This window comes from Cygnus olor, chromosome 4, assembly GCF_009769625.2.
Source record: "Cygnus olor isolate bCygOlo1 chromosome 4, bCygOlo1.pri.v2, whole genome shotgun sequence".
In the NCBI taxonomy this organism is placed as follows: Eukaryota; Metazoa; Chordata; class Aves; order Anseriformes; family Anatidae; genus Cygnus; species Cygnus olor.
Window position 1 is genome coordinate 36,513,540 of NC_049172.1, and position 21,611 is coordinate 36,535,150.

At 36.8% G+C, this 21,611-nt stretch overlaps 1 protein-coding gene across 10 annotated transcripts in view; it reads left to right on the plus strand.

Moving 5' to 3' along the window:
* Positions 1–21,611, plus strand: part of INPP4B (inositol polyphosphate-4-phosphatase type II B) — a 347,812-nt gene that overhangs the window by 170,732 nt on the left and 155,469 nt on the right. For 6 of the 10 annotated variants that reach the window (XR_005819226.1, XM_040554780.1, XM_040554778.1 and 3 more), the window contains exons 8-13: positions 972–1,022; positions 4,349–4,428; positions 12,335–12,446; positions 12,767–12,877; positions 14,943–15,015; positions 21,256–21,403. Coding sequence is in view for 9 of the 10 variants with exons in the window: in XM_040554780.1 (XP_040410714.1) it covers positions 972–1,022; positions 4,349–4,428; positions 12,335–12,446; positions 12,767–12,877; positions 14,943–15,015; positions 21,256–21,403 (575 nt within the window). In the remaining variant the exon portion in view is untranslated. The remainder of the gene's footprint in view (positions 1–971; positions 1,023–4,348; positions 4,429–12,334; positions 12,447–12,766; positions 12,878–14,942; positions 15,016–21,255; positions 21,404–21,611) is intronic. The other 4 variants (XM_040554781.1, XM_040554777.1, XM_040554782.1 and 1 more) reach the window with 1 other exon arrangement.

A 21,611-nucleotide genomic window follows, 5' to 3' on the forward strand; every position in this document is an offset into this window, starting at 1 on the left:
TAACTGAGAAGAGGATCTAGCATTATTTCTCAACAAAACTGATGTGCCTTGTGAACGTGGCCTTCAATCACAAACTGAAATGCAGAGGCTTTAATTAAGGACGGATGCAAAAGTTTCACAAATGATAATGATTCAGTCTTTTGAATGCTTGGCGGTGTGTGTAGTAGATGTGACACTGCTGTGAATGACCAAAAGAAATGTTCTTTAGATAAAGCTGCTTTATATGATTAAAAAGGACAGTTAATTAAAGCTGAATTTACCATTTATGCCTAGAGAAATTTGACACTTAGATATGTCTTTAAGAACACTAGAAACTATAAGATACATATTCGTTGTTCTACATATAATTTTTATAAAAATGAATATGTGAAATAAGCGTCCACTCTAGTACACGAGTGTTTTTCCTGGTGTTACAAGCTGTGGTATATACACCAGTTATGCTATTTTACAAAATAAATCACTAGTATAAATACTCATAAATGTTATGAATTTGACCTAGGTTACAAACTATTTCTTGCTAGATTTTTGATCTCTTCATATATCTCATGTCTCCCAAGGTAAGACTAGAACATATGTTACTCCAGGGAAGTTCAGTCTTCACCTGTTTCTGAATATATGCAGCATTCAAAGGTTTGTGTTTTGCTCAGGAAAACCTAGAGCACATAATGAAAAAACAGAAGTCGTAGTAGAAAAATGGATGTCTGAGATTGAAGTCAAAAAAAAGGAAAGTTCAAAATGATAAATGGGTAATGATGAGAGACTGTACTCTTTCTCCAAAGAAACCAGAAAATGTGGTTAAATTATTAATTGTTATTCAATTACACATGCAGATATATATATATAATTTCCCTCTAAAATCAGCTCTTAAATATAGACAAATATAAGGAAAAAGTATATGGGCACATCTCTCATTATAGGAAAGTGACAACAAAAAAAAAATTGTTTGCTTTGCCTTTTTTCTTTCCTTTCAGGTCCGCACCAGTGTCCTACCTGATCACAAGGAGCCAAGAGCAGATGTTGGAGTAAGCCATTTTTTTCATTGATAGATTTTTTTTCCACCTTATCAGCAGACATAGACACCAAAGAGAAACAACATTCTGCCTAAACAGGAGCTGGCAACTAGTTTTTTGTTTTCTTTTTAATAGCACAAGTTGGGTTAAGTGAATGAAGAGTCAAGGCAAGAGTTAACAGGCTTGGGGATTGCTATCATCCCATTCATTTATGTCTTGAAAGCCATTTTCAACTGAAATATACCTGAGGGAAACACAACTATCTAGACTTCTTGCTACTGCCATGCAAGTAATCTGGATTGAGAGCAGGGAGTTACATTATCTCAATGAGGCTGATCCGTTGCTTTCTCATTTTCACGTGCAGAGTATAAATAGTTCTGCTGTAGGAGTTGCCTTTGGGTTCAGATGAAGAAATGGCACTGATGGTAGATAGTGAGATCAATTTTCTATGCGTCTGGGCTATTTTTGGCGAAGGTATTGGGATGTCTTTTCTGGGTCTTAGAAGGCTAGAGCCTCCCAAGTAATATGGAGGCTGCATGGGACAGTGAAACATTAGTCCTGCTACAGCTGAATAAAAGACTAAACAGGATCTGGGATTTTGAAAATATTAATATAAGGTTCTGACTTTCCTGCATTACCAGGGCTTCCTTGGCATAGTTTCCAGCATTTCAGCTAGTGTTTGAGAAGTCTGTAAGTTGGCGGTGTTCAATCTTAATGAAATAATCAATGAGCTATTATAGGGACTTTTCTCTTTGGCTAGGCGAGATTATTCACCAAACTAGTCAAGGCTCATATCCTCACATTTATAATCATAAGTACTCTACTAGCAAAATTACAGAGGAACATTGCTCTGTAATTAGCATTACAGCAGCCATTCTATTTTAAGTCAAATTTTAAAGCCTTTCCAAGTTACACATGCAAAGTTTGATTGGTTTGTAGACTGCCAGTTCAGGCCCTAGGGTATACTATCTATCTGTAAATCAGTTCAGAAAAAGTAATCTCCAGCATCATTTGAAATTAGAACCCTTGAACATTAGCATGACTGTGTGCATTTAGGTCACGGGATCAGTCTCAATTGTATTTAATTTTGCAAATAATTCCTAATTGCATTGTCAGGTTAAGAAAGTTTTATTTTAAATGAGCAGAAGAATATGAAACAAGCAAATAAGTGGAATTTTTAAGGCTCATAAAATTATTCACCTTTAATTTTGTGCCCCTGGAGAACTACATGCAACTCTCAGAGATGGTTAGTGGGTACAGTGACCAAAGCTTCCAGATTGTAGAAAAGAGCTGTGTCATCACCTCTTAGCCCTGATCATGTGAGGACTCCTACTTTGGGTTCTGAAATGGGTGTATAGTTCTATTTTACTGCGGAAAGAAGCCCCAAGCCTATATCAGTTTTGTTCCAAATATCCGTCTTCCTCTTTCCAAGTGATAAGGTCACTGCTGCGAGCACTCAACTGCTTTGAAATATCCAATAAAGGCTGCTATGTAGAAGTTGTGCTGCAGAATATGTTCTCTTTGGACTAAGAAGGATGTTCTCTTGTAACGTGAATAACCTGAGCTAACCATGCCCCTGTAGAGTTTCAGTGTTAAAAAAAAAAAAAAAAGCTGTCATGTTGACTGATCTAAAGGAAGATGTTTGTGTGTTCACTCTAGCAAGTGTGCGTCTCAGCATGAGTCACACCTAGACAAGTACATGCTTCACTTTGGCAGTGAAAACTAACCATGGTCTTTGCTTGTATGACTTGTTTATCTCTGTATATTTTGTATAGGCTTTTTTGTTTCCTTAGTTCCTGTTTAGTACTTCCCAAATCTGCTGCTTTCCCAGGCTTCCCTAGGCTCTCAGCTTGCTTTTTTTTTTTTTTTCCTCAGCTGCCTAAGTGCCAACCAAAACACAGGAAATCAATTATCTATTTTTAAACCTGCATTTTTGTTAGGAATGAGCCATAACTGATAACCTAGCTTACCAAGTTGAAGACCAGTGTTGTGGCTTACCTAAATTGAGGATTGTGGTGTGAACTATACATTTTATATACACAAAAACCTATCTTGCTGTAGAGCTTTATTGCCAGTATGCAAGTATACAATATCTAGCTGGCCTTCCTGAAAGAAAGCAGCTGCAGGTTTGTTTGTTTTGTTTTGTTTTACCAAAAGATGTTGTTTCTTAGTAGCAACAAATTCTGTTCTTTTTTGCCAAAGGTAGCAGTTGTTTTCTGCATGCAGCATGTTGATTTCACATGAGCACAACTTTATTCTGCTTGAATTTGGAATATCCAAGACTATATGTAAACTACCATGGAATTTTATTTTGATTGCCATTCCAACAGTAGAGTAAAATCAGAATAACATAATAAACACAAACTTTGTTTCTTGATGTTCCCTTGCAAAAATTCAATATAATCTTATGATCTTAGTATTATTTGCTGTGAATAGATTATAATGAGTTGTATATTCAAAAATAAATGCCTAGAAGGTGGCTGTGGACAGTTTTTCCCAATTTTCCCAGGGCAAGAAGAATACTGTTGGACAAAATGACCAAATGAGATTTTAGCAATATGCAGTGCAGTATGAGCAGAGGATGAAAAGTAATAAAAGCAAAAGATGGGTTCGTTTTCTTCCTTGCACCATATTCTTGATGGTGTGTGAAGGTAATTTTGATGCAAGGAATAGACATAGTGTAGCAGCTTAACTTATCTTTAGAAATTCTAATTGCATTAGCACATTTCTCTACACTCATACTGCAATGAATAGGGTCTACCTTAGAATGGAAATAAAGGAAACAAGCACACAGAAATGCTGCTATGAACTACAGCAATACAGTGTTTCTATTAATAACCTTGCCCTGAACTTGGTGTAAAAGTAGCTTCATAGCAAAATACATCTGCATTTGGAACATATAGATGGTAGTGCCTTGGGGAAAAAAAAAACATAGCAAGAGCGACGTTGGTAAAACACTGAAAATTTATCATTCCTTGTAATGTAGAAATTTGAAATATAGGAATAGAGAAAGAGGGTGCAAAATGCAAATGCTGGTACTGAATGAAAACTTTATTGCAGCTGTACACTTTGCAGCCTATTATTTTTAAGGTTGTCAGACAGGTTGTAACAAAAGAGAGAGGTTCCTGCCCATAAAACCAGTATTGAACAACTTACTGATAATAGCGTTACAGATGCATACCAAATTTCTACCAGATAATGTGTCAAATTAGTATGTTGGAATGTAGTATTTTTTCTAGGTAGCAAGTAAGATTTCCAGGTGCACGGCCAAAAAAATAACAAATAAAACTTCAAAAATTAATAGAGATCTTGTCTTTTCTTTATGCTTTGTTTTGTAGCGAAGCTTCCTGGGCTATACAACTTTTACAGTAGGAGACTTGGTGAAGTCAAAGGAGCAACAGCTGACCCTTACCCTCAGGTAAGTGTTTTCATCTGTAGTAAACCACGTCAAGTTAATAATCCAAGGCATTTGTTGATTCCTGCTTGACTGTGTTTGAAATTCCATATTACCCCAGGTATATTAGATATCAGCTTGAAGTGCTTCTGTTTCTACCATGCACAAAGTCAAAATGAAATACCAGTTATTGAAACTGGAGCTTGCCGCATGTCAGATTAGAGAAGGTTAATAATTCTGTGGTATAACTTATGGAAGAATCGCAGGGAACTTGAAGTAGTGGGTTTGTTTCGAAATCTCTATTAGAAAGGAGTGTAAGGTTCTCAGTTTCATGTGTATTAAAGAATTAACATTGTACAGTTGGCTGGTTTGGCTTCTAAGCATATTTAAAGACAGTGGACATAACGAGTTAAGACTTCTCTCGTGAAATCAGTGCTGTCTCCTAACCTCATCATTATGTGCAGCCCAACTCAAATGTGAATGGGGGTTGGTGTACAACTCTGTTCAGTGACACAGGGCACAGATCTGTAGGAGAGTCAGGTACAGTGTTTGAAACCTAGTTTTGTGCTGAACAGGTATTTATTAAAGCTCTGCACTGAAGAGTTCACCTCTGATACTGATTTATGGCTATAAGATAAATCAAGATGTAAATCAAAACCCTTTTAAGGTTAGAGGAAACCTGTTAGGTTGTGATTTTTCCTAATCAATTCATTGGACTGTGTAAAATGCAGAGATGATGTTGAGCTGATTTTTGCAAACCTGCTGGAGGTTTATTTGGGATTACTAGGTATGGCAGAGCTAAAACTCGCAGAGCTAATGCCCAAACTCAGTGTTTCTAAATGAGCAAAATTTTCAGGGTGAGAAGTTGTGACTAGGAAAACTGCAACATGTGGTAGATGATGATCTGGCATCTTTTGGTGTATGTTCTGCCTGGGATAACGCACATGGGTACTGTTAAAAAAAAAAAAAAGTTCTTCATCCTACATGCACAAATTGAACATGAAGCAAGCCTTGATTTGGCTGGAAGTCTAAATTATGACCTGTACGGTGATGGTGATGTACTTCCATTATCTCAAGGACACTACGTTTTTTTTGAAGGGAAACCTTTTGAAATATTTTGGTTTTATTACTGTAACAGCCTTCAACCTGCTATAGCAGTTCTTCTACTATAACAGTAGTAATCACATACATGTATATAGCTTAGAGACAAAGTTAACAAAATGCCTTTATTTTAGTTTCACCCAAACACAGAAAATGCCATGCTTAACAAGAGGATAACTTTGTTTTCTAATGTAGAAAACAGGATCAGATACAATATGAACTGACTACTCTCTGTGGAAATGTTTGGGTAGATAAATACCAAGTTCATGTTGTAAGAGCATATTCTTAGAGAATTTCAAATTCTCAAGTTTGGGGGGGGGGACAAATTTGCTTATCTCTGTAATTGGTATGTTGAAACCTTGATATGAAAGAATGCCTTGGACAGGTGCCATAATAAGTGACTATGTAGTCAAATATAAAATCAAAAGAATGTAAAGTTTCAGGAAGCTGAGAGTATTTTATATCCTACCCATCTAATACGTAAACCAAAAGTTGAGGTAACTGATGAACAATAAATGACAGCTTGCCAGCTTAGTTTCAGTTGAACTTCTGAGCCTTTTCAGGTTTGCTTTTAATTAATATTTTTTGTCTTGTTTGTCCACTTTGTGCAGCTAATACTAAAAGACAAATGTTATAACAACTCTAATTAATTTGTGGATACATTATGTGATAGTCTTCAGTTGGCTTTATTTATTTATTTAAGTTAAGAAAAATGTTCCTAACCTTTGAAATGTTGGATTGTTTCCTGGTTATGACTATTCAACAGCACAAAATATGCAAATCATCTGCCTCTCTTCAATGACATTTTATCCAGAGCAGTTTAGTAATCAAAACTTGTTTTTCTCCCATTGTTCTCTTGTATTAGTATCCATTAGCAGGATGGGAGATATATATATATATATATATATATATATATATATATGTATATCGCCTTGTCAGAGAATGCAATTTTATTTATTTTTTGTTGATATACTTTGGATGGGAGTTTGCCAGGGAGTGCCTGTGCTACTTTGTTGCAACTTTGTTAGATCTGAAATAGAGATTTAAGGATCTGGAAATAACTGTATCCTGTAGATATTGGTCTAATTAGAGAATCTGGTTATATTTTCACTGGTTTTATTCATTTATTGTGTCATGCATTTGTTTTTATTCATTTATTGTCTTCCATTTGTCTTTCTGAGGTACAGTATAGAAGTGTTTTTAAAGGAATATTCTTGTATTTTGGTAGTTATTTTGTGGAGACTTTTTGTGGAAGGCTGGCATAGATCTATAATTCTATATAGGATATCATAGAATCATATAGGATATTTATATACACAGTATGTTATATATTTATTTCTATATACAACGTAATTGTGTGATGGTGTGTGTGGTGTAGGTTGTCTTGTCCTGTTTGGCTGGGGTGTATGGCCTTTTGTATAGGGCTAGTGATTAGTATGTCCATGAGCCGCTTCCCACGTGGTGGTAGTTTGTCCTGCTTTCAGCAAAGTCAATTTTAGCTCAGGTGAATTTGGTATGATTTCCAGTAAATTAATATGTAAGAAGCAGCAAGCTTGGCAAAAGATGATAGTGTTCTTTTATGTTCTGTGAAATTAAGGTCCATCTGAGATGTTCCTCGTACTAGGCAGTGTGAAAGGAGAAGTAGGCCACTTCACTGTGAAATTGGGGTAATCCTTTCCATCCTGTAAGCAGAGCTTTATAGCAATGATTTCAACTCTACAAAACCAAGAACTAGGATGGGGTGCATCAGTTACACAAAATATCTGAGCGAATGTGGCCATGGATGTCTGTCAGTCCTGTATTCTCTAGCCTTTCCTTACACATGTAACTGATTGTGCTTTTTTGGAGGTTCTTTTCTGTCTATGCTGTGGTAGCTTTCAAAAGTTCCAAACCTTTCAGTGGTGTGCAAGTTGAAATGAAAAAAACAAGGGGCAGTGTCTTCTTGTTCTCTTGTTCTCCATCCCGCCACCAGCCACTTTTCTGACTTGTCTCCTGACAGGAACAGCATCCAGGCCTCTGGGATTTCTGTTGAATTAATGAAAGTATTGATCCAGCAGATGTGTAGAAGTGTCTTGTGCTTTGTTGTTTGTCCAGAACTCTTTTTTTGGTTGTAATTGTGTTTGTCAGGCAATCAAAATGTTTGTTTATTTGTTCTGTGTTGCTGTGACCTCTTGGACAATGTCTATTTATTTCAATCTGCTTTATCTTAGCTGTTGTATTTTGGTTCATCTTGAGAAGGACTAAACCTATTTCTTTTCAATAAAGGAGTTAAGTTGTTTTCTGAAAAGTTGGGAAAAAAATAATCCTGACACATCATTTAAAAATAAAAAACCAAGTCTCCCCAGCTTTTCCTTCTCCTCATAACACTGCCCCTCAAACAACCTGTAGTTCAGTGGGCCAGCAGACATTTAACTACACTTGAAGAGGAGTTATATTCACTATGTTGGATTAACTAAATAAGATTTGAAAGCAGCGCTGTCATTTTTGCAGTGGTTTAAGTATATATAACTTTGTTCGGAAATAATTACTATAGAATACTATATATTTAGCTACTTTTCTCTATTAAAATTCGGTATGAGTCTGTCTACAACTAGTCCTACCTGGTCTCCTTTCTGAAACTGTTTCTTGGCTGCTTTGTGTCACGAAATCCACCCCAGGAAGCAGATGAACAACAACTCGGCTTTTATAAGCCAGGCAAATCTCCCAGAGAGTTGAGGGGAAACTTGTTTTGACACGAAGCTTAATCAACATTTCACTGAAATCATGAAAATGGAGAACGGATTGAACATCACAAAACTTTATTTATCTCAGCATTTTACAAAATGTCTTTTACCAGTGGACTTGTTTAAATCAATATTGGTTGAGATAGGCTTTACTGTGGTTTTGCAGAATAAACAAAAGCAGCAACATTTCTATACAAGAACAGCAATTTGGTGCTTACGTATTGCAAAATACATTGCATCAGTGGAGAAAATGGATTTTATGGCAGTATGTATGTTAGTTTGTGCTAATTTCATTTGTTGTGTATTATGCACTGGAGAATGGGGCTGCCTGATAGACTGAAAATCATGCCGTTTCCTTTTCAGGCAGTCACTTTGTCATCTATAATTAACACTGTTATGCAAATACACAGTCTGCTTCTCTTTTTCTTTGTGTTCTTAAGCCATTTTTTTGGGAAGAAAGGTATAGCCATGGGAACCAATTAGCAGGCCTAAATTTACATGCTCAATACACAGTAATGACACTCAATGAGTACTGCATTGGAGGCAAACGACTGCTGTTCTCGGTCCATCTAACTCACCTGCTTTTCCACTGCTAGCTTGTTAGTTTATTCCCCTCTGGATGCCCACACGAACCTTTTATCATCAGTAAGGTGGGCGTGCATTTTTGTTGCTCAGGATGGTACTGGGTAGCTCTTTGTCTTGTATTTGAGGGAGCTGTTATTAACCTGGAGGTCCTTAAGGACTTGGGATAGTAAGCAAATCCATGCATATGATAAACTTGAATATTAGAAGCGTTAGTAAGTAGTTGTAGCTTTAAACCTGAGCTGATTTCAGGACAACTTCACAAATGTTTGGATTTGACTCAGTGAGCTGAATAGCAGCGTTGCATTTCACTCTGATGAAAGGATTTCTTTAAGTTCAAAACCTACAGTTTCACTCAGAACCACTTCCTCCAGGCTGGGACTGCAGAGCCTCTGGTGTAGATTGTCACAGGACTGTGGCATGTGGAGTGAGCAATGGGGGATGCAGGCAGGTTGGACCGAATGGTTACTGATAGACTGAAACATTGCCAGCTTTGCTGCTGAAGCCTGCATCCTCTGGTGTTGCATTCCAAGTCTGGTTTAGAAATCACTTTTCTACCACCTTGTCTCCGTTTTTATTGATAATATTCCAAATGCAGATGGTCTGGACAAACATGGGGCAGTTGTCCCAAGCTGCTTTAAAAGAAATAAAAGTCATCGGGAATTTTCCAAATCCAAAGGCCAGCTAGAGTTACAGCCGAATATGGGCTTCTTGACATTGACACATATTTATTCTTACTGTTCTGTTCCCCATCCCCACTGTGTGTGTTAGCAAAGTCGTGATGCAGATTTGTCAAGGTGCGATCCTTGTTGTGTAGTACTGAACTCCTGTGGGTCTGTACTGAATCTTGTCTTGTGCCTATAAGCATTTTGCTGCAGGGACAGTCTTCACTGCAGCACGTCAGTGCAGAGTGCACTTCTCAGCTTTATTATACAACAGCAAATAAGCTTTTTCTAGCCTAATATGTTATGAAGTATCCTAAAGCCAGTTAACTATTTTCCTGATGCTCTGCTTGAGTGTGTGTGTGTCTCTTTTCCTGTATGTCCAAGCAAATGGTATGAAATATGTATATCTAATGTCTAATACTGTTTGTTTTAGTACAAAGTAAAATAATACAATTTTCTATCTTATTTCAATGTGGTCAGTGGGCTTTTTTATTTTTCCCACTGCATCAATTCTGTTTCTCACTTTCCATTTTCTTTTAAGCAAATTTTTAACCTCATGATGTTGCTTGGAAGTTTTAAATGTGTGACATGTCTGTTGTTTGAAGACTCATGCACCGGTGATATTTTAAATTCAGTGTGTGACACAGCTAATGATGGCTTCTCCCTGGACATTTATAGAGCTTTTTGTTGATTTGTGTGCCTCTAGCATCAAAAAGAAACTTTGTGGATTTTTTTTAATTGTGATTTTGTATTTCCATGTGGAAAGTTGAGAGAAATGAAGGAAGGAGTACAATTAAAATGCAACAGTCCCACTGTTCAGTTTTATTCTTTTCCATTGTCTGCTCTTGTAGTTGCTGAATGTTTCAGATTGTAATATTACAGATGTATTAGAACAGAACGTGAGTGATTTTGAGAAGAAAATAATTGAAAAAATTGATATAAAGTGAAATTACATCCATTGTATTTCTTTCAACATGTATGGAGAAAGCTTTCCGTCGTGTGCTGCTTGTGCAGGCAAGCAATGCAGTGCTCACTGCCATGCTGGGGGCATGCTTCTAGTAAGAGCAAGGAGGGAATATTCAGTTTTCTAAAGTAAATGAGATGACCGAGAAAGTGTGACTGGCATTTCCATTTTTATTTAACTCAAACAACTTACCTCATTGGCTTTTATCAGTTTATTTGCAAATTGAATACCTTTTTGCTAAATATTCACTTATACTCTTAATTTATGCTGGTGTGACTTTGAATCAGGTCTGTTTTATCTAGTTCAAGGCCAGACTTTCAGGTCTCTTCAGCCTTAGAAATCATGATTCCTAAAAAATGGAAGGGCAAAATTTTACTTCTCATGGTCAAGTGAATGCAACCTTTTTCCTTTCAGGAAACAGCCAAGTGCTGTTGCATATTTAAGGCAGTCTGGCAATGAGATCATCCACTTGACACTTCGATCAGGGCACATTAAGCTACTGAAAAATTGTCAGGCTTGTAGCCAAGCATTTGCTCTGATTTTTAAAAGTATGTGTGATATGCTAACATCTCTTGTATTCTCTTTTTCCTTAGAAATGCTGTAGTCCAGTTTGCGTGGTGGTTGTGACCTAGGAAGGAAAAAAATGAAGTGAAACTTCTATGTAGTAATTCAGGGGAACATTCTGAAATCAGAAGACACTTAAATTGCATTTCATATACTTCAGGGTTAATATGTACCTTTGCTCATAAACACCCTTTGGACATTGAACCTTTCTTCATTATTTTTCTTTTGTATACTTTGTTAATTAACATAGGCTTCTTGGGTTGCAGGGCTATCTGGAATTGGTTCATTTTTAATTGTTTCATTTTATTGTCACTAATGAATTTAGCTTACAGCAAATGAAATAGTGACATGTAAAGTATGGAGAATTGTGTGTAATTTTCAAGCTTTTATGTAAGAACATATTTAAGCTGTGTAGTTGCAAGATGAGTATATGTTACTGAGCCACACACTGAAGTATAGTGGCTTGTAACGAAATATAAATGTTTAAATTTGAAGCTTGGAGTAGCCATGCTTGGAGATTTTCGTGTAGAAAAAGCAAGGTTTGAGTTGGCATCATAAATGTGTCCATGCCCGGAAAGACAGATGTATGTGCTTAACTTTAATCAGCATAAAGAACTGGCTTCCTCTGACCTAATTTAGACTTTATTACAGCACACAAAAATAAAGGTGATGTAAAACTGTGGGAGCCCAGCCCAGAGACAGGGCTCTGCCACCTGGGGCGGTGTTAGGAGCATGTGCTGCAGGACAGCCCGTGCATAACAGGAGGGCAAAGCTGAGGGGCAGTGGGTGTCAGCTTGTGTGCCCCATCCCAGCTGTGCTATGCCAGCAGCAGGGCTGCAACCTGGGGGTTTCACCATTTTGCTGGGTGAAGCGTGGAGAACAGCGGTTGGGGGATTTTTCTTTACTCACATGACACAAGGATTGTTTTCTGAAGGTCAGTAAGGGTATCTGTGTGAGTGGGGTTTATTTTCCTGCAGTGAGAGTTGTCTCAAGAATGTGGCAGTTACTGATGGAAATACATGTCTAACATTACTCTTTCTGAAAGTTTTTTCTTATTTGCCAGCTTCCTAGTCCCTCTTCTGAGCATTTTCTGCCACCATTTCTAAGTGTCCAATCCTCAGTTTTATGATGAAAACTTCCCTTGTTTTAAGCAATGTGCAGTAAACATAATAAGTCTTACTGTTAACGTTTGCTTTATGGATGTAAATAATGAGTTAAATACAGAACAGCAGCTATACAGAACGAAGAGGGAACTAAATGTTTACTGAATATATTTTTGTCAAAGGAATGAGATGCTGCAGATGACCTAATGTCATGGGATTTCTTTTCAGAACTTCTGATGGTGGGAAAACAGTTGGTACCATTGAAGTCAACCTTGTGAAGATGGGAGAGTTCGAAGATGGGGAAATGGGCCACATCACAACAGATGCACAGGATCAAAAGGTAGCCACTCAGTTCATTGTGCAGAATTAATTAAAATGAGTAGAGGTACCAGATGATGAAATTACTCATACCACATTGGGTTAAATGGTTATTCAATAATTTCTGGAATAAAGTCCTGTGTACACTTAATCTCTATAAAGTAAAAATACTTTTTCATGAAAATGTGGAGAGTAATATTCTGTTATCAGTTTACTAGTCCCTCCCCTTTTTTAGGAAAAAAAAAAGTTGATTTTGACCTCAGTTGACCCTATTTAACCACTCCTGATCAACAACTGTCCATAGAGACACCATAAATCTGATTTCTTTTTTCCCTTGGACAGTTCCTCTGTTTTCTGCCCTTGAAGTCCTGTTCATGTGGATTTCTAAGTGCAACCTGTGCCCACAATACTGAAAACCTGGAAAGAATGACAGACAGGCGAGCCAAAGAAGAGGTGAATCCCCTTGTGAAGGGGCAGGTTCAGCTGCATTTTATGGGAGCACGTAGTGGTGGGGAAAATCTAGAGGGGTGGAGGGTGGCAGCAATGGTGCTTCAGAGTGCTAGAACAGGGTAGTGTTGAGCAGGGGGTGTATGTAGGTATTTGGAGCTGGGGGACTCGTGGTGAGGGGTAAGAGGAGGGACAAAAGGTGTTGGAAAGGGAAAAAATGGTCTCCAATTGGCAGGTCTTGCAGCCAGAAGTGGTGGAGATGGGGATGATATCTGGGATTTGGAGATATGTGGGAATGGTTTTGGGAGGAATGGGAGAACCAAAGGAGGGGTGGAAAAGATGGATGACGAGGCTTGGGCTGGGGAAGGATTCAGAAATGACCACTCTGAATGACGTAATTGGGGTTTGAATGGTTTGTGGTTAATAAGGTCTTTTACTGAGGCCCTAGTATGATGACAACTGAAATACAGCTGCTGCCACTTGATAGCTGTCTCTGCAGTCTCATTTTCACTGACAGAATTTTTGCGACACTAATACTATGATGTACTTCAGATGCTTCCCTTATTCTGCTCTTGATGGAGGAGAAAAAAATCAACTCAGTTCAGATAATGCTGCAGGAGATGCAAAATTAAATACTCCTTATTTTTTTATTTTTTGAGGTAACAAAAAATATTATTATGTTTTAAATAATGTATATTTGAAGAGAAGGGCATTGTTCTCAATATCTTTCCTGCTCAGCCAAAACAGTCTGCTTTTGGGCCAAACTCTAAGGATATATTTTACACTTTATTGTATTGTAACCATCCTTGTCAAAGGGGTCCCAAAGCCTTTTTAAAGCCATGGACTAGGGGGACCAATTCCAAAGCAGCCAAAAAACACTGTGAAGTCTTTCTGGTTTTGTAATGTACAGCTTCGGTAAGATATGCAAGACTAACTTTTTCTAGCCTTCTCTTTCGTTTTTCTTCTATTTCAAAATGTGGAATGAGACTTCACACAATAATTTCAGATGTTATTAATGGTCTGTGTCTGTTCTGGGGTAGCCAGAAGGCTTTTAATAACACCTTTCTAATGCTTTTAATAGCACCTTTCTAAGGGGTTCTAATACTTGCATGAAAGAGTAACCTTGTGACAGCTGTATTTATTGTAGTCTTTAAAGGATTCAATTTTTAGGAATTAGTTGTCATGGTGTTGCATCATGGAGCCCTAGTTTGTATGTTCATAGTGAGGATGCAGTCTATGAGTATATTCCCAAGAAGCAATTGTGAGAAGGTAGAGTTGCTGTATTACTTCAAAGAGATAAGTTCTGCATTAGGTTTGTGAACTCATTAGACACACTATGCCAAAGGGATTGCTCAGGGAGGAGTAAGCTGGTAAGTCAGTTCTACTTGAGATGTCAGCTGGTAGGGAGCACATCATGTCTTCTCTTTGCTTCAAGCTCTGCAGCAGAACATCTAGAAAGAGTCCTGCTACTGGATTTTCCTATCACCTTCATAAACTTTTTTTTCTTACTGGGGGAGGAACACAAAATAGTCATCATAGTATATTTAACATGTCTTCATACCAGTTGATTTCTCCAAAAACTTTAACTACTTCTACTTTATACACTAAGCTAATCAAAGGAATCTTCTTCTAATTCACTTGTATAACAGAGGACTTTAATTGTAAACCACAACCACATTTTAAAGTTTTCTTCTGGTTCCTACTTTTCCCTTGTTTAAAAATTCATGGAGTGCTTTCTGGCACTGTGCATGTGAAAAATGTCTTGTTGAAAGAAATCCCTCTGAAACCACAAAACAAGTCAAAAATTATTGTAGCCTCTGCCATTGTTCTGGTACGAAACCTTTTTATTTTGTTATGTAATAGCTGATCATATTTTCTCACTTTCTCTGCAGTAGTTCTGATGCTGGTACAATATATTGGAACACAAATGTAAAAATAAAAATGTAAATGACAATTACTGGTAAAGCTGGGAAATTATCAGTGTTGTTTTTTAGTCTGTCATTTATGAACTGCTTTAAATTTCCTTGTTATGCCAGAATGTGTTATGGATGTGGTTGTGTTTCACTTGTAGTGTGCATTGGTTCATGAGTGTACAGCCCCTGAAGGCCTAAGTGGCAAAGACAACTTGCCTTCTTTAAATGCAGGTAAGTATTCTAACTTCAATTAGATATGGCTGTTGGAATGCTCTATCAGGTCCTGAAGAAGTTGCAAAAATTTGTAGCAGAGCTCTTAAAAAGCTCTTCAAATCATGTAGAGATACTTAATTTTAATATTTTATACATTTTTGACAGTATCATTTTGTTAAGAAATGTGAAGAAAACTTTTTTTTTCAGTATGTCAATTATGCTTTCTGAAATGCTACTGAAATTTCCCACTCCAGCATCTTTACAATTCAGTAATTTTTCAAGACTGTCTGTGACTTCAGTGGGCATGGAATTAACCTCATAAGTTTGTCATGTCATTGCATGATATGCTGTTAAAATAATTATGTGCTATTTGCAATTGAATACCCAGGAGAATTAATCTTTCTCATAGTTGATGCCATGGCAATTTCAGTTCGATCTGAAAGCTGTATGTCCTAAAACTAAGGAAGTTGTTGGCAAGTCATTCTCAATTCTAGGTCAGCTCTGGGCTTGAGTGTACAGTGCTGAACTAGAACAATTTCTCTTTCAATATACTGAGAAATATTACATGCTGATATGCTGCACCGTAAAAGTTTTATTAGCCCAAGTTTATGAATCTCCATTGCTCTACAGTAAGAATGTCGCAGATAAGTTATATGGGTCATCAGAAACCACTGCGCTGTCAAGTATTCTGTGTGTTTGCTGCATGCAGTTGAAGAGAAATGTTACTGAAGTTTTAAAACCTTTTAAAACCTTTATTGAAACTTCTTCATATTACTTCATTGGTAGGACTGGAGACTTAGTAGTCAAGATTTGCAGTCTGAAGGAAGCACTAGAAACTTACAGAATTAGTTTTCTTATGCATGTGTAAAAGCTGTATTTTCCTGTGATTTGTTGAGACTAGATCAGAACCAGGGCAAAACTCCTTTTTCAGAATGGCCATTTCTTTTTACTGCTTCAATGAGAGACTAGAAATGTGTGTGTAGAAGCTTTTAATTGATTGAACTACATCTCATTCTGGAGATTCCTTAACTGAAAATAGCTAGAGACAGGGAGAGTGTCTTATATCTTTAGGTATCTATTTATGGCTCTTCTTGAAGATGAGATACAGAGCCAGTTGCTTCATTTGGTCAAACTCAGTACAGCTCTTTGATTCTGACTCTGTATGTCATCCAGCTAAGTGGGTCTCAAAGAACTTTCTGTTCAGAGAAAATGTCACTGATTGCAACTGAATTCCTTTAATTTGCCACTGGCCGGGTTTAATTTTTTTAATTTATTTTTGGTGGGGAAATGCTGTAGTTTGGGGAGTGAGTTGTGTTAGATTGTTGGAACTTACACCATAGATGTCAGCTTTAGGAATAATCAAGTTTAGGTCACTCTGTCATGATTGTTTGCATGCGATTCTATAGTGTACGTAGACAGCACTTAACACATCTTTGTTTGTTGGTCTTGTATCCAAATGCAAACCCCCAACTCACCGAGCATTGCCAGGGTTTACAAAGTCAAACATGCAAAAGTCTTTTTTGTTGGTTTGGTTTTCTTTTTAAAAAAGAGGTGAGGGGAAATAGCAGAATTGCAGATAGAGCAGAATTGCAGACGCACATATGAGAAATGACAGTATACAGTATACTGGAAATGGCTTTCAGATGCAGGAAGTTTGTTCTAATAAGTACTTATTCTTCACTTTGCTTCCTGTACTTGTGACTTCCTCTTCTCACCCCAGCGTTGCCTGCACTTCCCTACAGACACCTGGCACCAGTAATAGGTTTTGTCAGTCCCATTCTTTTCTCCTTGTTCTTAGTGAATTCCCAATTTCTTTTCTTAGGAGACTTTTGCTTTCCTTTTTTATTCACAGCCTCTTGTCCCAACCAGTCAGACTTTTTCCCCAGCATGTCTCCATGACTGGGATTCATGTAGATTAAAGCTGTCTGCGTTGCCTGGAGATCGGTTTTCTCATATGGGTAGCAGTGCTGCCCTTAAGCATGTTGTACCACACGTTAGCTCTGCCGAAAAAGGTATTCATCCACCCTGTAAGAATAAGACATCCACAGTCTTGCTAGCATTAGAAACTAGGAAGGAGGCAAGCATTTTCAATAGAGGTAGACAATCGGTGCAAGTATAAGATGCTAAGTTCAAGTCAATCTGTTTTGAATTTTTACATTCTTTCCTAAAGCTTTACGCTTCACATCATTGTCAGATCTGGGAGGAATGCCATAGATGGGGTAAAAAGGTTGGTCTAAAGGTTGGACCTGAAAAGTTGGACTAGATGATCTTAGAGGTCTTTTCTAACCTAAATGATTCTGTGAAAAACATACATATCTATAAAAGATTTACCATCAGGATTCAAGTTTATAAAGCACAGAACTTTCCATTATAGATTTCATAGCTTGAACATCATAGACCATCCTATGTTTTTTAGCCTCATTTTCAAGGCAGCTGGACCATTTTAACTGACAATTTCCAAAAATAATCAGCTTAAGCTAGACAAATTTCAGTGTGGCAAAATTGGAGGCAATCAACAACAAAGAGTGAAGGAAAAAGAAGAACAACAGCAGTAATATGATAGAAGTTGAGGTTATCAGCCGGCCTGTAGTATATATTGCCTGTACTACTTTCCCTGCTGCGTACATACAGAGCTATCTACGGTACAGCATATATTCCACAAACATAGGTGTTTAGTACACGTGTATGCTGTTGTAAACATTGCTGTTTCGCTCTGCTTCATGTTGTTTATCAGGCCTTCAAACCTATGAAATTGAGAAGAAAAAAAAGAAGAAAACCTGTGTGGTTCTTAAAGCCTGTAGGCATAAGTGCATGCTGGCATTCTTCTGAAACTTAAATCTTAATATATAGAACTCAGAGCCCTCAAGTGAGTTACAAGGCACTTATTGAGTGAGGAGGGAATGAATATATTTCACAAACACCTATTAGTATTCTGTTTATACCCCAAGAGATTGAATTTGTGTCACAAAATTCAGTTGTTTGTTTCTAACACAGGAGTGTTTGCCAATTGTTTGCAAGAAAATGTATTGCCCTTTGCAATGAAAAAGAGAATAAAAGTAATAGCAATTAAGCAAAAATTTAGGATGTTGAAATTATCCTATCCTAGTATAAAACATCTGTCCAAAAAAGGAAAATATAACTAGAAACACTGTTAGTGAATTAGTGTGTGGCAGTGGTATGCTTTGATCTATGTTGAACAGGCAACAAAAATGAAAACAGAGTATTGAATCTTTTATTAATTTTTTTATTTTACTTGTAGGGTAAGCAGTGTGAAGTATATTGCATGGAATAAAAAGCACAGAGGTCTTTAAATTTAAAAATGAGAATGTCCAAAAATATGGATGGTTAAATATATGACATTGGCTTCTAGGCTTCACGCTATAAAGAAGTGTTTTTAAAATAAATCTTTCTCTTTCTAACCACAGGAGTTCATCTGGAATTGCTTTTTTCAGTACCTTTCATGATCACTGTCTAAATACAGGAAGGATTACATTTATGAAACTTCCATTTTAATAACTACTGTTTATAAAAGCTAAATCTAGTCTTGCCATCTTTACCATTCAGGTGCTTGTACGTGCCTTCTGGATTTCTTTTTTTTGACGACTTGGTGTGATTAGAAAGAAAAATGTATCTGAGACTTCTGTGGAATCACATGACTTCAGTAGCTCTGTTTATAAGAAAAACAGTATTGTGCAGCTCGTTTTGACAACCTTGAACTCTAGTAACAGTGCAAATTAGAATTAATTGATTTCCTTATAAAAACAAAATTCCAAGGCTTTTTTTTGAGTTTGTAAACGAATTTTTCTTCATAAACCCATGGCAAGATAGATGTTTTTTGGCCATTCTAAAAATCTATTTTTATTTTTTTTAAAGAACTAGAAACACTTGAGATTATTCCATTCTGAAAGTTCAGCATCAGAGGTATTACCTTCAGATAGTACCCAACAAATAGCTTTAATAATTCTAACAATGGTAGAAGCAACAACTTTGGATCCATGTTTCTGAAGTGATACCTAGTCTCCTTGATATCATGCTGCAGTAGTTTTACTCTTCTGTTTATTTTTGTTTGTTTGTTTTGTTTTTTGGTTGACGGTAGTTTTTATTACTGGTAACGATGGGAGGAAAGAGGTTGTGGAGCTCTGATGCGTACATACACTGATCAACTAATCGTTCTGTGCATGTGCATTAGGTTCTCACAGACAAAGGCGAATTTTTTGAATGTAATAGATTGAGTACAAATTCAAACGTTTTTCTTGGAAAAACTTTCTTTAAAAACTTCTTGGAAAGTAAAATGCTCTTCTCTCTTCTACACCTTTTTATATTTGTCTTGGTCATCATCATTTGGAAACTCCTGGTGAAAGTTATTAGCCTGCTTCATAGTAAACAGGTGGTACTACACCTAATCTAAATCCTAAAACTGCTTTAGGTTTTTGTTTAAGGCCAGACTTGATTTAACCAAGTTTATTGAGCTCCCTCTGATATCTGAAGATTGTCATTCCATGTCCTCTTAATGATGGGTGCCGTATATCTACTGTATGGATTGGTAGAGGCTGTCAACATTATTGGAAAACTGACTTTCCAAGAAAGAATCTCAACAGAAGACAAGGAGCATAGGAAAACATTACAGCATATTTTAATGAAGTAATATAGCAAAGCCCAGACACTGGATGTAAGTTGAGGTTACAGGGCTTGGAGAATTCTTTGAATTTTTTTTTTGTAGTGAGGATTCTCAAGCTGTAAAATGTGTGCAATGACACTTGGGCATTGAGGTATTTCAGGTGCTAGTGATGAACAAAAACTGCTGTTGTTCATAGGCCATTGCCATCAATCATCTATTATGTTTATTTAAAAAAAAATAAGTTCTGACTTTTATATGTAAAATCAATCATAAAGGCAAAAAGACTGAATGCTTCCAATTTCTCTAAGACTGATTAAAGAGATCTCAATGGCAGGAATAGAAAACATTAAATGAGCAATTTCTTAAATGTGAATATTTGCAACATTCCTTTCTTAATGAATTATGTTTATAAAAAAAAAAAAAGCAAGCTTGATTAGATATACAAGACCATTTGTGTATCTTTGATAACTTGGCCTGTGTTTTTTGTTCTATTTAAGTCAGCCTGTGTAGGCAATAATAGTGGCAGTGAGTTGTAAAAGAAGCTGAAATTTCTACTAGTAGCCGTCACTTTGACAGCAGCAGTTACCTTGCAGCGCACATGGGAAATATATTTGTTTGAGTTATAGACCGTTCACTGGCAGATCAATGGGACCCTGGTCTAAGGCTTTTTTTTTTTTTTTCCCAGAAGTCTGGTAGGAAAGTACTGTTGGAGGATTTGGATGTCTGTCCAAAGTCATTTTGTGTTAGGAAGCAGCAGATGCGTATATTTAATGACAAAAATTGGTCCCCCACAAAGTTTATTGAAGTAGTCAAACAAAACTTTCCTTTCCTAGCTTTTTACCCTATCAGTTAAGAATGGCGGGGTGGGAGCAGGGAGGGAATAGAAATTTCCTATCTCTATTACAGAGCATCATTGTAAGGTCAGAGTGGAAACAGCCAACATGCAAGAGCTTTAAGGTGGAAACCATGGTGGGTTTTAAGGATAGCCTTCCAAGTTACTAAGTACCTTGATATTTTTTTTCCCATGTCAAGTTACAGTAGTGTTCTGGGAACAGTGTGTAACATGTTTACAGGATTGTTATCTTTATTTTTATCAAGTACCATTTTCTTGACCATGTCGCTGATTGAGTTTCCATTAATGTAGATGCACAACATCTATTTGTGTTAATGATTTCTATATGTGCATGTCATGGAGAAGATGCGTCAGATACAGCTAAACTGTGAGGCATGCTTCACTTGTCCAGTGCAATTTATTACTAATGTGAGTGATTCTAGCAGATGGCATGTGGTAGTATTGACTGTATGCAAGTTCATTGTTTACTTTTTGCATTCCATTTTCCCTAATTGCACTGTAAGTATAAGAATAAAGAGTATAATTTATGTTCTTACTACACTGAAATGCTAAATTCACAGAATACCTGCTACAGCAAAATATGAATTACTTATTGTACTAGCAATATGTCCTCCTCATGCTGCTATAATAAATAAAATATTGATGTACATAACAGAATTTTAATGGTTTTTAAAGTAATTGTACAAGCTGGAGGGGGAAATAGCATATTGTTTTTAGATTAAGTTTGTTGTCAAAATTTTTCAGTCATATAACCACAGGAAAGCAATGATATAATTTTTTTTTGCAGTGTTAAAAAATCCAATCTGTAAGTTATATAGATTCCCTACTTCTGACAACAAGTGGATGAGGATCCGGGAACAGATGGCTGAGACCACTCTCTCTTTCCATGTTCCTAAAGAACTGATCAATCTGCACATAAAGGAGGATATGAGAAGGTAAGGATGAGGAAGTAGCAATAGTCAGTACTATATTTTTCTTAGAAAAAGGTATGTGATGAGCTTAAAAAATAATAATTTAAACAATAAAATAGGCAAAATATAGTGCTCTTGGGCTGTTAAGAATTTGCAGCTGTAACTGAACAACAGAATTGATTGCTTGTAATTTTATAAGACTCCAGTGTGAGTTCGTTAGTTCTGAGCAGTG